Below are 17,041 nucleotides of genomic sequence, written 5' to 3' on the forward strand. Positions count from 1 at the left end.
TGCTTTTCAAGTTTTCTTCCTTTTCCCCACAGATTCCCTAGAAGTGTGAAGATTTCTCTTAGCTTTTTCTGAGACAGGGCAGATTATGGGGACTCCTGGAGTGAGATGGGAGGCCTTTGCAACAGTAGCTGGGTCTGTATCAGGACAAAGTACTTTCATATCTATCATCTTATTCTACCCTCCGTATGATACTGTGAGCTGGATATTGTCATTCCCATTTTAGAGCAGAGGAGACTGAGGCCTGATGGGGTCAAGTGACTTGCCCCATGTACCCCTGGTTAGGCAGAAGGGGTGTGACATTCACATCCAGAACCATGCCTGTCCCATAGACCATATACTCTTCCTGTTTGTAAGAGACGTCATCGTTTGTCTAAGTCGGCTGTAGACAGATCCTGTGAGCCGGTCTCTGACAGGGATAGATGTTTAATTCCTTGGGGCTTAATACAGTGGTAGGCACAGGGAGGGTGGCAGGGTGCACTAGGATGTTTGTTGAGTAACTGAAGATAACACGCATGCACGGAGGCTACCAGCTGGGCTTCACGTCCACACGCCCTCCTTGGCCAGGAGCCCATGTGCAGGGCACACGGTGTACCCGTGGATGCAGCAACCTGTCTCGCCCAGTGGGGACGAGCCCTGCACGGGAGGTTCTGGTGCTGCGGGTAAGAATAGCTGGGAATCTGACAAAGACTCGCTAAGATAAGGACGTGCTTGGATCACGGAGAGGACAGGAGTGTTCATAGCAGCGCTATTCGGAAGCCAGAAAGTGGAAACAACCCAAATGCCTACCAACTGATGAGTGGATAAACACAATGTGGTCTATTCATACAATGGGATATCGTTCTGCCTCTGCTGTAAAACAGAAGGAGGCATTGATACGTATTACAACACGGATGAAACTTGGAAACATTCTGCTGAGTGAGAGAGGCCAGTCCCAGAAGACCACACGTTTTATGACTCCATTCATGTGAAATATCTGAAACAGGCCAACCCTCAGACACTGAAAATGGATTAATGGTTTTTAGGGACCGGGGTGCAGCAGCCGATGGGTACAGAGTTTGTTTCAGTGATGAAAATGTTCCGGAGTTTGGTAGTGGTGATGATTGCACCAGTCTAGATATCCAAAGAATCTCTGAATTTAGTTAAAAAGGGTGAATGGTATGGTACGTGAATTACGGTTCAATTAAAAAAACACACACGCAAAGAGAAGTCTGCGGGTGTGTTTCATGCTCTCAGCTTTTGTGACATTGGCAGCGTTCAGACAGGCCCCCGGAGTGAGGCCCTCCAGCTGCGCGTGGCCGGGTGGAAAGGCAGCCACCTGGGACACAGGGTCGCGTGGGGCGGCAGCAAGCAGCGCACAACTGTGACCCTGGCCGGTCGCCACACCGGCGCTGCGAGTGTGATGGATGAAGAAGGGAGAGGAAACGAAGGGAGGGGTGAGGTGGCCTCGCTGTGCCTGGGAACTAGGGCTGGCATATACAACTCCTACGTGCTCCCCCCACCACCTCTGCCCACGACAGAGCTCGGTGTCCCCACTGACAGCCTCTGCTCATGGCTTCCGTGGCCTCACCTAGACTTTGCATGGGAGCCCAGGCATGCTGTGGTTTCTTGGGCCAACGCAGAGGCAGTGTAGCCTGGTGGGTGGGGTATTAGAGCTGCGATGCACCACAGACCCGGGTTCAAATCCCGCGACATAGTGGATAATGGATTCCCCTCTTTGAGTCCAGTTTTGTTACTGGTAAAATGACGGTACTAGGAGTGTCCCTGGCTCCTAAGCTGGTTGGGTGGATTAAATGAGATGATCCCTGAAGATGCTGTGGGTGGATCTGCCCCTCCCCCTCCCCTGCAGTGGCTAATGAAGGAATGGCTCCTTCCTGGGGCTTGGTTTCCTTTCAGCGATCTCCCCACATGCAGGGAATATTCTATAAAGTGCTTCGGTGGCAGCAGTACAGAGAACAGTCATACTTCGGGTGGAAATGAGAATGACCTGGCAGGGCCGGGGTGCTAGGGTTCTGAGCAGAGGGGGTGCAGGCAAAAGCTGGGCAAGAAGAGCTGAGCCTCTCTCTCCTTCCTCCGTGGAGAGGACCCTCTGCTGGGGTTTCTCCCCCAGCCTGGGTTTGCTACGGAGTGATGGCTTGTTTCAGCCAAATGCAATAGCAAGAAAACACCACGGGATTCTTCAGGGAGCCCAGTGGCAAGCAGCTAATGGATGAAACCTTCCCAATCTCACTGCAGCCTGATGGCAAAAAGGCTCTGGGGTGAAGGCCCATCTCAGGAGCATTCTGTCATCTGAATCTATTTCTGTAGCTGCTAATGCCACACAAACAGTGGCAATGACATACACAGGACAAAAGGAACCAAAGAATATGAACTTCTCCCTGAGGGAAAGAAGGTGACAGGAGAGGGGTGCCGGTTAAGCATCCGGCTTCAGCTCAGGCCATGATCTCATGGTTTGGGAGTTCAAGCCCCACGTCGGGCTCTGTGCTGACAGCTCAGAGCCTGGAGCCTGCTTCCAATTCTGTGTCTCCCTCTGTCTGCCCCTTCCCTGCTCACACTCTGTCTGTCTCTCTCTCTCCCAAAAATAAATAATGAAACATTAAGAAAAAAAGAAGGGGAAAGGAGAAACTAGTATTTACGACAGAAGTTTTAATAAATGATCTCTACTAAGCGAGACTGTGGATTTATCATGTCTCCATCTCTTCTGCAACTCATCAGAACTAATGTCCACCCTGTCCTGGATGTTCCAGATGGACAGGCTAATGTGTAGAATGTTCATTAGACACTAGTATCTATTTCTCAGGAAGTCAGGCAGTGTTTGTATCCAGACTGGTTTACTCCGGCTATACATGCTGGTGAAATTACACGATTTGACTAACTGTTCTGTAAAGCAATAGCATAGACGTGCAAAAAGAAGGTTATTCTTGCTAAGGAAACTAAGTGGAATGCTTCAGAATGACTCGAGACTCCAATTTCCTTAAAAATGTTGCATAGTTACAATCGGTGAGACAAATGCAAGAAGCTACAATACCTAGAAAGATCCCACAGCCAGATTACTTCCCAGACATCAAAGTTCTTATTCCATGTTAAATAAGGATGGGGGGGTGCCTGGGTGACTCCGTCAGTTAAGCATCTGACTTCGGCTCAGGTCATGATCTCACAGTTTGAGGGCTCGAGCCCCGTATCGGGCTCTGTGCTGACAGCTCAGAGCCTGGAGCCTGTTTCAGATTCTGTGTCTCCCTCTCTCTCTGACCCTCCTCTGCTTGCTCACGCTCGCGCTCTCGCGCTCTCGCGCTCTCTGTCTCTCTGTCTCAGAAATAAAATATAAAAAAAAATAAGGATGGAATTTCTAGATGTTCTCTCATAGGAGAAGTCTGGCCAGGTAAAAGGACAGCCTTTAATCAGAAAAAGCTCTTACCCTTCTATCAGGACATTTGCAAAACAATATATGTGCATATCTTCTAAATTAAAATAAAGTATATCTTTTCGTTCTTATTTGTTTTTTTAATGTTTTTTATTTGTATTTTTGACGGAGACAGTGTGAGCGGGGGAAGGGCAGAGAGAGAGAGGGACGGAGGATCCCAAGTGGGCTCTGCACTGACAGCAGACAGCCCAATGTGGGGCTTGAACTTACGAATGGCGAGATCATGCCCTGAGCCGAAGTTGGATGCTCAACCGACTGAACCACCCAGGAGCCCCTGAAATGTATCCTTTTAATGGCATTCCTTTCTTTGGCCAACTTTTCCAATTAACCCATCAACAAATGCGTTGTCCTCACTGTACTGGATAGGAGAACATCTACTATATATTGAGGTCTGTCTTTTTTCATACTTTTTTCTACCCTTTCTATCCTAAAACTGAACAGCCACTCTATGCCCATAGGGCATTAGCGCAGAGTCATATTTCCCAAGAGCTAAAGTCTCAGAGTTGTTCCTCAAAGTGACAATGAAAACAAAGGGGACCTTGGAGTGATCAAATATGTTTGGGGAAATCTCCCAATCATGCCCCCTCTTGCACATTCACTAAGAATCAAGAACTGAGCTAAACTTTGTTTAACCCAGATTTTCCCCAACTTATTTACCCTGTCTTGGTAGCAATACCTATAACATCCTATAAAGGTACACGCTTTAGGAATCAGGAGAGATATGACATATAATTTCATTTTGGAGTAATTTACCATTAAGTCAGAGATAGGAGACATGCAGATCTGACACATACACATATATACACAGAACAGGCAAATGACAGTATTCTTCAGTATATTTGTAGGGTCAAAAGATGGTAAAATAGGTAGGTGTTATAGCTCAGACCAACAGATCAGCTGCCCACCTCTAATGTGCACAAATTGTGGGCCCGAGTCTCAAAAATGTGCTCTTAGTTCATTGTTCTGGAAAGTTCAAAGAGGACTCACATTTCTTAAATGTGACTATGTACCAGGCTTGGCTTTTTATGCATATTATCTCATTTAATTTTTACAAGCATGAGAAATGGGTATTCTCTTTTTTCAAAGAAACAGACTCCGAGAGATTGCACAGCTTGGGGGCGGGGCCTCAATTCATGCCCCTGTGTGTCTGTCTTCAAAGCCTGTCTTCTTTCCACCATGCCCCGCCCCCTCTCCCACCCAGTCTTTATAGGCTCTCCTGAGCTGGGATTTGGGGACGTGGGCACCCACCTGTGTCTGGGTAGCCAGGCTGACCCATGGCCCAGCCTGGGCCTGCAGGGGACAGCTGTGCCGTGCCATGTCCCTTGAGCCTGGACTTCTCCCCATCCCTTCCTTCTCTGGTCCAGAGGTTCTAAGCTGTGACTTTTTTAAAGGCCTAGGGGTTACTCCCTTGTCCTTTCCTGATGGCCGCTGTGAGGAAGGCATGAACCGAGGGAGGACTATGCCAATGTTAAGTGCTTTATTAATAGTATCCTCACTGAGTGCACTTGGAGCTGGAGAGGGTCCAGGGAGGGAGGGTGTGGGGCAGAAAGTCTTACTCATGCTTTTCAGCAAGCCCTCTCAATGGTTCCCAGTCCCTTTTGTAGAGCCGGTCAGGGTCTTGCCTCCCCCTCTGCTTTGTGCTCAGTGACTACCCCCCTCTCTTCACCTCTACCTTCCCCTGCTATCCCTAGTCTGGCTGGAAGTGGCCATGGAAAGGAAAGAAACGACTCTAAGCTATAGAGAGGGATTCAGCAAAGGGGGAAGAGGGCAGGATGCGAACTGAAGCCCAAGGTCAGAGGGGAGACACAGCCAGGAGTGACTGATAGGGTGACGCTGTAGTCTCAAGACTTAAGTCAGGGGTGAGTTGCAAATGGGGAGTGGCAGGTAGCTGAGGCAGGAGCCCGTGGGGGGTCAGGGCAGGCGCCAGCCTGCGCGCTCGGGTTCATGGGCAGGGGAATTGGTCCTGTTCCGCCCCCCCCCCACGCTTGCCTTTTCTTCCCCTCAGTGATGATTTTGTTGGTGTGCTCACATCAGTCTTCAAAAATGCATGGGGTGGCGGAGGCAGGGAAGGAAGGAGAGGGAACTAACGTGTACGAGGCCCCTCAGCGTGCCAGGATCCTGGCAATTCCTCCCTTGCTTCGTCGTCATCTTCACAAGAGGTGAGTGTGTCTAGGTTACAGAGGAAGAGGTAGCGTCTAGATCTGAGCTCAGGTTTAGCTCCCTCAAATGCCCACGAGCCTCAACCACACCCATAGTCTATAGTTACACATCACTGGGCCGCAGTGCGTGGGGCCAGCCCCACACCCGGGGCGGGCTGGGGACGGGAGACGGCCAGGGCACAGAAACGGATCCTTCCCCAGGGAGCCCCTCTTCCCACGGGTGGGGCTGGGAGTTGTAGCAGGGCCACCGGGGGTCTCTGAGGGTGTGGAAAACCAGGACGGGCAGGAGGCCTGGGCGTCCCCACCACCGTCCTTGGCTCCTGAGTCAGAGCTGCTCCCGGGAGACCCGGGGGGGGGGGCCTCCAAACCTGGCCCTGGCTCCCTGACCTCATCACGAAAGCTCCCGGAGTCTCTCCAGCCTCCTCCCCTCATCTTGACCCGCATCCTTCCAGTCCCCTCTCTCCAAATGGGGTTCCTGGTTGTTCCCTAGGTGGTGCTTTCAAATTTTGCTTCCTCAGCAAAGCACTGGGGTGGTCTCAAGACCCTAGAGCCGGGAGGTGGCCATGTGTGGGGAGAGGCATAGATCCAGCCCCACATCTGTCACCATCAAGCAATTCTTCCTGGTCAGTAGGCCTGTGGGCCCAGCACTTCCGGGGCAGGGTCCCTACGGTGCCCATACCTGGGAATGATGGCTCAGGCTCGGGCTTCATGGCTTCTGGAGCTCATTTCAAAAAATTTTTTTTCAAAAAAAATTTTTTTAAATGTTTATTCAGTTTTTGAGAGACAGAGCATGAGTGGGGGAAGGGCAGAGAGAGAGAGAGAGAGAGAGGGAGGGAGATACAGAATCCAAAGCAGGCTCCAGGCTCTGAGCTGTCAGCACAGAGCCTGACAAGGAACTTGAACGCACAAACCATGAGATGTGACCTGAGCCATTAACCGATTGAGCCACCCAGGTGCTCCAAGGCACTCCCATTTCAAATAAAGGGTTGCTGATTGATCGACTGACTAATTCCCATGATCCCTTTGATTCCTCTCCTCTCTGAAGAAAGACTTTCCCACACTTCACAGGCCAAGACAGTCTTTGGTATTTGTTTGCCTCTGTCTTTGTACAGCCAGGCCAAGACCTCACAGACTCCTGGAAGTCTACTAGTGCTTCCAGAATCTACCTCCCCACCCTGGTGCACACACGCACACACGCACACACACACACACACACACACATGCATACAGCCCATCCTACACAGGCAGCCCAGGCATGGCCATTGGCCTTCATCTATTGCTACAACTCTTGAAGGATGTTAGGGGACTATAGTTTCGAATTCACTCCTGACATACAACTGAAGTCCTTTCTGCTGCAACGAACACTGCACACAGCACACACCCGCCATTACCTTAGTGCATACAGCAAACTCTCTATACACAGCAGGGTCTCCATACACATGACATTGAAACCCAGGCTTTGTTGCCATTTTATGGAAGTAGCCATAGAGGCTGATGAAGGCAGTTGTTACATAAGGAAGGAGATTTCCCCCTGGCTGCTCCCTCCAGATTCGAAGGTCACAGCCACTGCTCCACAGCGCTGTGCCTCACTGCTCTGATCAGAGGGACCAGAAAAAGGGACACACATCCACTGCCGCCCCAGCAGTGAGGACTCCAGGAAACAGAAAAGCCCTGGCTGAGACTCAACCATTTTCTTCCCTGGGAGAAGGGCAGGGGCGTGCGGGGCTGACTGCAGCAGCCACAGCCCCGGCCCCATGGAATCATGCCCTTCATGAGACACTTGCCTGGTCCTTGGTTCTCTTTAGAACATGTCTATCCCCATTCCCTCATTTGATGCCACACTTTTTCATGGCAGTAGCAAGCAGGAGAGAGAGAATCCCCGCTTTAGGCCCGACTAAATCCTCCCATCTGACCAGTTCTCTAGAAGATGAGATCTCTATCAGAGAGCCTCTCTCTGGGGCCACACCCTCTGCAGATCTGGGGATGACAGCAGAGTCTGGAACCCAGGGAGGGGGGTGGTTATTCATTCCCCACGTTGCAACTCCACACCCCCAATATACACACACTCACCATGAGATGTTGGAAGAGCCAAGAACGCATTATATTGGTGGCATGCTTGGGCAAGACTCCTCGTTTGTTCTTGGACTTCTTATCCTCATTGTCCAGGAGGGAGGTGAGGTCAAGGTTAACCTTCAGGGCACGTGGAGAAAAAATCAGCATCAGCAGGCTGGCGGGCCAGCAGCTAGGGACCTGTTGCCATAGTGACGGCAGGCTCTCGCTGCCAACCCCCTTTCCCAACTCATTCTTAGGGCCCTGGGGAGGTCACCTTTCTTGTCACCCTGCACCAGAGAATGGGAGACAGGAAGAAGGAGAAGAAGGAGGAAGAGGCATGGGGGGGAAGGAGATGAGAGAGGACACAGAGGAAGTAGGGACGTGCGGAGAGTACAGGAGAGACAAATTTTCCAGAAACCATCTACTAATTCTTGGCATTTCTAGGTACTTTACAGTTTGCAAAGCACCTTCCTACCCATTACCATTGTTAGCACTCACAGCAGCCTTGCAGGTTGGTAGGGCTGTGTGCAGCAGCTGTGAATCCCCCTCCGAGGCTCAGAGAGGTCAGGTGACTCATCCAAGATGACAGAGCTAATGTCACATCTCAGGCCTGACTTCAGATCCTCTTACTCCCCCCCACTTGTGTGTGCGCTCTATCCCACTGAGCTACAGAGTGGCTGAGGGTGGAGACTAGGAATAGGGGTGCAGGATCCTTTGAGGTAACCCTGAGAGGTAGTGAAATCCCAGGAGTTGATAAAGCCTTTCAAACACCTGGCTTCTGATCTGGGACCTGAGGGTAACTGATCCCTCTCGGAAGAATAATAAGGATGAGATGAGCTACTTGTATAAAGCGTCCAGCACATAGTAAACAATTACGGCTGCCCTCCCCCGTATCCATGCACAAGTGCACACACCTAGGCGTGCACACACTCACCTGTGTGTTCTGGATCTGGATGGCTCCCTGGGGGATTGCTTGGGTGACCACCTGACCTTGGGAGGTTACCATGGTAACCGGCTGGTATAAGGCTCCACCTGAGGAGACAACCAGTTTTTGGGTCCCCTGCGTGGGGGTGGGTAGGAGTGAGGGCAAGCAGGACTTCCAGATCACTTGGCTCTCCTAGGCAAACACCCTCTATTCCGGGAGCATTCAGCCCCTATTTCAGGGGTGGCTGGGAGGGGGACAGGGACCTGAGAGCAGAGCCTCTGGTGGGAACTGTTTGGGGGGAAGGGACAATCGCTTTATTTGGTCTTTGAGGGGCTCATGAGACTTTGACCCAAGTTTGCTCCGAACCATCACAATCAGGTCTTGGTGCTAACTGTCTAGAAACTTACAGGGCATGTTAGTCAAGGAATTCAGCTGGAAGCCCTTCCTCGACAGGGGGCACCCCCTCCCATTTCCTGAGATAGTTCCTACAGTACCCTGCCTCCCCACCCCCTGGAACCGCTGGGGCGACCTCTTCTCCCCCCAGGAGTGCTCCCCACAATCCCCTGCACCAACCTGACACCACTTGGGAGTTGACGGTTGTCATGGCGATGTTGCCCTGCTGGAGCGCTGAGGCTGGGACCACAATCCCCTGGGGGTTATTGGAGACTCCAGACATGGAATTGGGGGAATTCTGCAGGAGGTCCTGGCAGTAAGGGAGGCGTGGTTTGTGACAATGTCACTAAATGCTTAGATGCTACAGCCGCAAGTTCCTCCTCCCCTTTTCTCCCTTCCTGCCTTCCCTCTTCCCTTCCTCCTGCTCCTCCTAGGACCCAAATCTGACAGGCAATTCTCATGGCCTCCTACGAGGGGTGAATAAGAAGGCTCAGTGTTAAAAATCAACCAACCAACCAACCAACCAACCAACCAACCAGCCAACCAGCCAACCAACAATATTTACCCACTTAGTCATTCCATTCTTTTGAAACTCGAGACATAAATTATCTCGCACACCAGTGGTCCAAAGTGGTCTTCACTTTGGAATTTCCAATATTGATGCCCGATTTCCAACTCCAGATAATTTAATTGATTAGGGGTGGGGCTGGGCCTTTGGCGTCTTAAAAATTCCCTAAGTGGTTCTAACATGTGGCAAGGGCTGAGAACCAGGCTTTGTCTGCCTAGCACCTCTTCACCTTTCACACTCTATTGTCTCCAGATGCCTCCCCTAACACCCTCTTCCCCCAGAACCTCGCTTCCTCACCTACCTATCATGACATTTTTTATTATACCAAGCTCCACACACAAGTGGCCTCCAATGTTTTATCTTTGTAACCGGAGCACCTAGCTCAGGTGTCTGGCATGCAGTGGCTACTAAGATACTTGTTAAATCATCAGAAAAGACGGCCACCCCAGCCTCTTTATAACCTGCCTCCAAAGGGCATCTCACAGGAGCCTCGACCTCAGCCACCCGTCTGCAGCACATCTCATCGATTCCTTTCTCTCCCTCCGGCTGCCAACACAGAATCCCATTGCAAACAGTCTCCCTTTGCCCCATGTTGTCAACCCGCCAGTCCCCATTTCCCCCAGTAAACAATCCTTGCAGTTTGTTTTTGCAGTAGCCAAAGCAGATAAGAAGACCATTCCACCCCCCTCCCCGGCACTCCAGTCACCTCGTCATTGCCATGTAACAGCTGCGCTGGGCAAGGAAGGCCTTGGACCTGATGTTGAGGGACTCCGCCTGCCATGCACGAGGGGAGGGAGCCTGGCTGCAGCCTCCAAGTAGCAGCATAAAGACCTCCCTGCTTGGCGGCCGGGTGCTTGTTTGCTGGGCATGACGTAGAGAGAATTTGTGAGGGAGGATTTGGGTGTGTGAGAGGCTGGGGTGTCTAGGCTTTATTTGGAGAAAGCAAGAAAGGTGGTCAATGAGGTGCAGCGAAGGATGCTGGAGGAGACCTGTCTAGCTCTCCAAGCTCCTCTGACCACAGTTCCTCATCTGACTACAGGGCTTGAACCAGGTAACCTGTCTGAGGGCCATCTAGGGCTGACACTCTCATGCTCAAAGCCTGGAGTCACAGGCATGAGCTGTAAGAATTTACACAGGTAAACAGTCAAGAAAATAGACTAAATCAGGGGAGAAAGAAGGCCCCTAGCTTCCTAGCTTTTGTTTTTAGGACTGGGAGAAGCTTGGACCTTCAGCCTCCAGGGAAGGTCTACAGGTTCCTTGAGCCAAACTCTTGGCCTCCCCACTCAAGCGAGTCAAGTCTAACACTGAGTCGGACCTTTGGAGCCTACAAACTGGAAGAGCCCTTAAAAGCCACATATTCCAACTCCCTGAGCGCAAATAAGGAACTGAGGCTTAGAAGCCCAAGTGACTCACCCAAGGCCCCCAGCTGGTTCGCAGCAATGGGACTAGAACACAGCCCTCCTTCATCCACAAATACTGAACACCCACCTTGTGCCAAGAACTGGGCTACGAGGTGCTCCTGGAATCACAGGGGTTTAGTACATAGTTACTGGAGGTGAGGTGAACAGGTAAGACAACCAAACCCGGAAGTACAAAGGCAGCAGAGGCCCCAGAGGAAAGACGATGGGCTTGGGAGTCAGCAAATGATGGTCCTTCTATGAGCCTCAGTCTCAGTTATAAAATGTCTCTGGCCCCGTGCTGACATCCAGGAGCCCTCCAAGCCTGTTTGCAGCTATGTGTCTGCCTGAGGTTGATTCTGCCCTCGTTCCCAACACCCCAGCCAACGAGTCTCACAGGATGTAAACCCATGCTGATGTTATTTGAAGCTGAAGTAAAGTTGTAACGTACATTTAACAGAAGAGGGGGTCTCTTCATGCCTCTCACCCTAAAACTAATGGAAATGACTTTTTAGCAATCTCTCGTCGGGAATCATTCATGCGATGGTGCTCCTCACAGGGAAAGGTATTTGGGAGTTTCAAACATAAAAAGCTGTCCCAGATTTTCTTTTCCCCGAAAAAGTATCCAGCAAGGTTAGGAAAACACAAGCAAAAGCAGTAAAATAAATACAAGATGTGTGCCTTGGGATTCAACCAGCACACATTTTTGCTTGCCAGAGGCAGAAGGGTGAGCTATTCAAGCTCTGGCTGGTTCTCCGCCCTGTGGTTTTGCTAGCCTCCATGCCAGGTTCCTGGTTTGGGTAACTAAAGGCAATTTGCCTTATGCATTAGATCAGACTCTTCTCTTTCCTACCCTCTCCTCCTAGTCTGGGGTCGTTGGCTGGGACATGCCGAGAGGCAGCCAAGTGATATCAGCAAAGGAATGGAATGTAGAGCTTCAGGGACAGAGATCATGGGCAGGGCCAGGGCTGGCCACATCTTAGCTGGGCAGAAAAAGGAGGGAGCAAAATCTTGGCATCCCTGAGGTGTGGGGGAATAAGATTCATCCCTTATATTTGTCAATATGAGCTGTTTCACTGCCTGAGTCCTGGAGAGTTTTTAAAGACACAGATTCTCAGCGTCATTGAATCAGACCCTCAGCAATCTGTATTTTTAAAAAACCTCCCTCAGCTGGTCCCAGAGATCAGTGGGTCTGAGACTACCTCTTCATCGCACGTATCAAATGTTAGCATGCTTTCACCATGCTACTTCATTTTAATCTCCCCACTATGATAGCGTCATTGGGAGAGAGATTATTCTATTTGTCTGGAGAGGAACTGAGGTCTGGACAACCAAAGTGATTTCCTGGAGCCTTGCACGTGGGTTCTTTGGCTCTTGCGCTTAATACTCAGAGAGAGAGAGAGAGAGAGAGAGAGAGAGAGAGAGAGAGAGATGTGCTTTGGAATCAGACATTCAGGCTCGACGGAAGCAGGGTGCTGGCACATCTGGCACCCAATAAATCACTTTCTGCTTCCTTTGGCTAACGCCACTCACGCGGGGAGCTGGGCTCGACACAGCCAGGATCTAAAACCTGTCCTAGAAGGTCCCCAGAGCCGTTTGGGTTCTCTACTTAGCAGTGGCGGCGATTCATCTGGGACTGCCGACCTAGCTGTGGTGGCCGGTCCTTGCCACACAGGTTGTTCTTGCCTAAGTTGTTCCTGGGCCCGGGCCAAGCCCCAGGAGCGGGAGTGTGTCCCTGTTTTGGATGAGCTCTGTGACCTGACTGCAGCCATTTCAGGTCAAGCCCAAGGTCTGGCTGTCTGGAGCCTTTGTCTATGGAGACAATGGGGCTCTGAAGCTCTGAGAAAGGTCTATGGTCTTTTCTGAGGGGGCAGCTACCATGTGAGCAGAGGAAGTCCCTTGGGGAGAAGATGTTGGCTAAGCACACAGTATTTTTATCTTCTTGACAGCTTCCTCTTGGGGCTTATCAGACTCCAATCCAGGTGGGTGCTCTGTCTGTACCCAAACAGAGCTGTCTGTTCTTAGCACCCAGAAAAGAGGTGGGGAGCACATGTGATATCACAGGTTTCATGATATTCCTCTGAATCCAGAGTCCCGCATCCCTGCCCAAATTGCCTGGGAGCCAGGGGCTCAGAGCTGGTTATCTAGTTCAAGAGCTCAGCCTTGTCCCACCAGGAACATGTCTGTGGTGTCCTCCAGCCTCTGAGTGCTGCTAGAAGCCTGCTTCTCTGGTGAGCCATCCCACCCAACTGGGGGGTGTGCAGTTTCCTACTTTTTAATATGCTTTCAAAGTATGACATAGGCCCCAAAGCTGGAAACTTCCATAGAATTTCCCTGTAAGGACGTCGCAGGGCCTAGAGCTGGTGACCCAGGACTTGGATGGAAAGTCACAAGCTGGTCTCCACAGGCCTCCCCAGAAGCTGCCCCACTGCCAATCTTCGTGTGCTGTATCCCTGAGACACAGAGAGACACAGAGTCTCTCAGGACCAGGCCCAGCAAGGTTAGGGGAGCAGCTGTAGACGGGCTGATGGCTCGCGCCTCCTATCCCCGCCCGGGGGCCAGCCGCAAAGCCTTGCTGCCTGTGGCCATCGGTCACTCCTTCTGTGCCACAGTGGTCACTGGTGAGTTTTACTCCAAATCTCATTTGAGGCCAAAAAAGATGATTTATTCAAAAGAAAGACCTTGCTGAAGAAAAAGTGCAAGTCTCTGGGATTACTCTTGCAAGNCCCACCGCCCAGAAGGGGCGGGGTCGGTCCCTGGAGCCACAGGGGTCTCCCCTGTTAATAGGGAAAGGGCTTATGTTGCCCTGGGAAGGTTAATTACCATTGAAGGAAGAAAGAAATTCCTGGAATAAACTGTGTTGGGAGGAAGAAAGGAAGGAGTGAAGGAAAAAAACGATAGAAAAACTTTCTTTTAAGTTATTTTGAAATAGCCAGAATGTTTATCTTACTAGGATCCCCTGTGAAACAGGGGACATGGACTAGATGACACTGCAAAGGTCTTTCCAGATGAGGATTTTAGAGAAACCAGAGAAATCTACTGTGTGGGTGGGTGGGTGGCGGCAAGCAGATGGGGTGGGGCTGGGGAGGCACTGCCCCCCACCCTGCCCCGCCCCAGCTGTCTGCCATGCACCCCCCTGGCCACTAGGGGTCTCTGCTAATCCACTGGCTCAGATCACACCCCCTCAAGCCTCCCAAGCCTCCCAGGAGGGCGGGTTTGTGGGCTAAGTGTCCTGGGCTGGGGGTGGGGACTTGGTTCTGGGTGCTGCATTTCCATAGGAGAGCTTGTCTTGACTCACCCTGGGCATGCCCATGGCTCACTCTCTTGACTCCTTCAGCGCTTCCTGTTGGCCTGATATCCTGGACATGCAGCACAATGGTTCTCCTTCTGTGTCCTCCTTCCCCGGCTTTGGTTGTAGATCTTTCGAGGGAAGGAGGGGCCTTTCTTTGAATCCCCCCAAACTGCCCTGCACAGTGTTGGGTGCATGACAGATGCCCAATAAACACGTGGCCTGACGGGACTTTGGCCTGGGATGGTGTGTGTGTGTGTGTGTGTGTGTGTGTGTGTAAAGAGGGTGGGGAGGAGGGTAGGGAGGCTGCCCCTGTCCCCAGACACCCCGTCCCTGGCAGCCTTCCCCCACTCTGGCAGGCCCAGAGTCCTGTCCCGGGCTGGGGAAAAGCTGGGCTCCCAAACTCGGGGAGGCCGAACACATGTAAACAAGCCACCTAATCCTGTTCCTGCCCCACTCCTGTTGGGGGCTTTAGTCTCAAGGGAAAGGCACTTCTGGCCTGTGGGGACAAGTGGCAGCTGCTGCTCTTAAGGAACATTCTTTCTTGGAAGGGGGGGCGGGAGAACTGCTCAGGTTTCGCTAGCCTGGTGGGGAGGGCGGCCCTCATGGTCTCCGGGCCCCCTGAGCTGGAGGGCTGGGGGCTAGGAACTGGCAGAAGATGCAGCTCTAATGGCCAGGGCAAGAGTGAGGCAGAGGAGCGCCTAGAACTCCACTGCCCGTCACTGTGGTCTGGGGGTGTCCCCTTTCCATGCCAGAGGTGATCTTGTAGGGGAGATTGCCTCCCTTTATTTTCACTGGCCTTAAAACTCCCTGGTCAAATCCTCGGGATGCTTGGCCACTGGGCAGAACTTGGGGCTTGACTGAGGTGACACCCCCACCTCCTGCTAATCTCGCAAATGCAAACTCCCTATAGGTTGGGGGGGGGGGTCCACCTTCCCGAGGGAGGGATGTACGCAGTCCCTTCCTTTTTTTTTAGACACTTAGCATGGCTGGAGAGTTCTACCTGCTGCCGAGCCCAGAAACTCAGAACTGGGGTAACTCTGCACCTCTCTTGTCCCTACTTTCAATCTATGAGCAAATCTAAGGCCTTGCTTCCCAGCAATTAGTTTCTTCCTCTCCAGTCTTCAAATCCCTGCTCTCCAGTTAAGTGGGGTCACCTCTCCCTCTCCAGGGCCCCGGACCCCTGGGTCTTCCTAGGTGTCACAAAAAAAGGCAAGGGGACTTATTATAACAAGTAGAACGTAGATTTGGGAGTCACCCATCCCAGCCTCTGCTGCTTATTAGTTGTGTGACCTTGAGCGAGTACCTTCACTTCTCTGAGCTTCTCTTTCCTTGGGGAAGAAAATGGAGAAGATAATGTGCTCCTTTTGGCCTTGCTGTGAGGCATAAACAAGATAATATATGTAAAGCACCTCATACCTACAGTGCCTGAGATGTGGGGGAGGCTCAATAAATGTTGACATTCTCCCCTTTGTCTGCCAGTTCTTCTTAGAGCAGCACAAGAGGTGGCTACTCAATTAATTTGCCCCCAACATGTTTTCAATCCTCACCCCGTCGCCTACATTCTCTGCTACCTCTCACATCTTTGGCGGTTGGCCATCATTATCAGCCTCAAAGCATAACCCCCTACAACTTGGCTGCAAGATACTCCATTATTACATTTGGAGGCCAGAGATCATCTTATATCCACTTTGATATCCTTGGAACTCAGCAGGCTCAGCGGTGCTTGAACACATGCATGATGCTACAGTGAACGGCCCCTCCTCCTCTACCTGCTTCTCCCCAGGGATTCTGAAATGCTGTCTCCATTCCTTACCATCTCCCAGACTTCTCTCTACCCAGGGAACGCTCACTTTTGGAGCTCCCAGATAGCATACCACCCTTACCTCCCTCCTCCAGGAAGTCCTCCCGAGGCCAGGGAAGCTGCAACTTCTCCAATGGCAAAGGGCAAAATCTTCCTGCTGGCCCATCCAATCCATGCTAAGGTTTGCTGAGGTTTCCTGCTTCTGGGCAGGAACAGACCCTGGCCCTGAGGGTGTGCAGGCTGGGCCTGGGCCTTGCCCAGGACAGGAGGAAGGAGGCCGAGTGGTGACTGGGGCAACCTGAAGCCACACGCGTGGCTTGTTCAATCCAGACCTCTTCCTATGGCTCTGTCTCCGGCTGCTCCTTTCCTGCCTTCCTCAGGGTTCACTTGACCTGGAGCCTCTACGGCTCATATAACTGATCCAGACCCGCAGGAGTGACTCACAGCTCCCTCACACTGAGATTGGGAGCTCCTTCTGGATAATTCACTTGTGCTCTCATGGGACCTAGCACAGTGCGTATGGTAAGTGACCCCCAAATGCTTGGTGGCTGAGAACTGCGGGGCAGTCCAATTTGCTCCCAATAGGGCTGCAGCTTAAACCCCTACGGAGAAAGGAGGGTGAATTTCAAGTCAACTTAATACTTGAGCGAGGCGGGAGTTAGGTTCTCTCTAGTGCGATGGTTTTGTTCATGCCCTCTAGGGAAAAGGTAGGAGAAGCCCATGTCGGAGTCTAGAATGAGCCTCCTTACCAAAGAGGCTGCCCCGGCGGGAAGCTGGGCTCCAAGCTATGAGGAAGCTTGGATGGCATTCGGGTGCGGGCAGTCCAGGACAGCTTCCTGGGCATGCGGGAAAACCGAGCTGTGGCTCAGCTCCTCAGGAGCTCTGGTTCAGCCCTCTCGCTTGGTGGAAGCAGTCTCCCCCACTCCCTACCCGGATTCCAGCCCCAAGAGAATGTTCACATTCAGGAACGGGAGGCCAAGCTGTGGGTGTGCCCAGCTGCCGTAGAGCCGAATGGGGACACGGTACGGCATCTGGT

At 51.8% G+C, this 17,041-nt stretch overlaps 1 protein-coding gene across 1 annotated transcript in view; it reads right to left on the reverse strand.

Annotated features, from left to right (window-relative positions):
• The window catches only part of PKNOX2 (PBX/knotted 1 homeobox 2), a 310,367-nt gene that overhangs the window by 13,199 nt on the left and 280,127 nt on the right, over positions 1-17,041 (reverse strand). Inside the window, exons 9-11 of the mRNA XM_077756512.1 lie at positions 9,128-9,257; positions 8,564-8,661; positions 7,648-7,767 (exon numbers count right to left, since the gene is read on the reverse strand). Of these exons, the coding sequence (XP_077612638.1) occupies positions 7,648-7,767; positions 8,564-8,661; positions 9,128-9,257 (348 nt within the window). The remainder of the gene's footprint in view (positions 1-7,647; positions 7,768-8,563; positions 8,662-9,127; positions 9,258-17,041) is intronic.

This window comes from Crocuta crocuta, unplaced genomic scaffold (assembly GCF_008692635.1).
Source record: "Crocuta crocuta isolate KB4526 unplaced genomic scaffold, BGI_CrCroc_1.0 scaffold172, whole genome shotgun sequence".
Classification (NCBI taxonomy): Eukaryota; Metazoa; Chordata; class Mammalia; order Carnivora; family Hyaenidae; genus Crocuta; species Crocuta crocuta.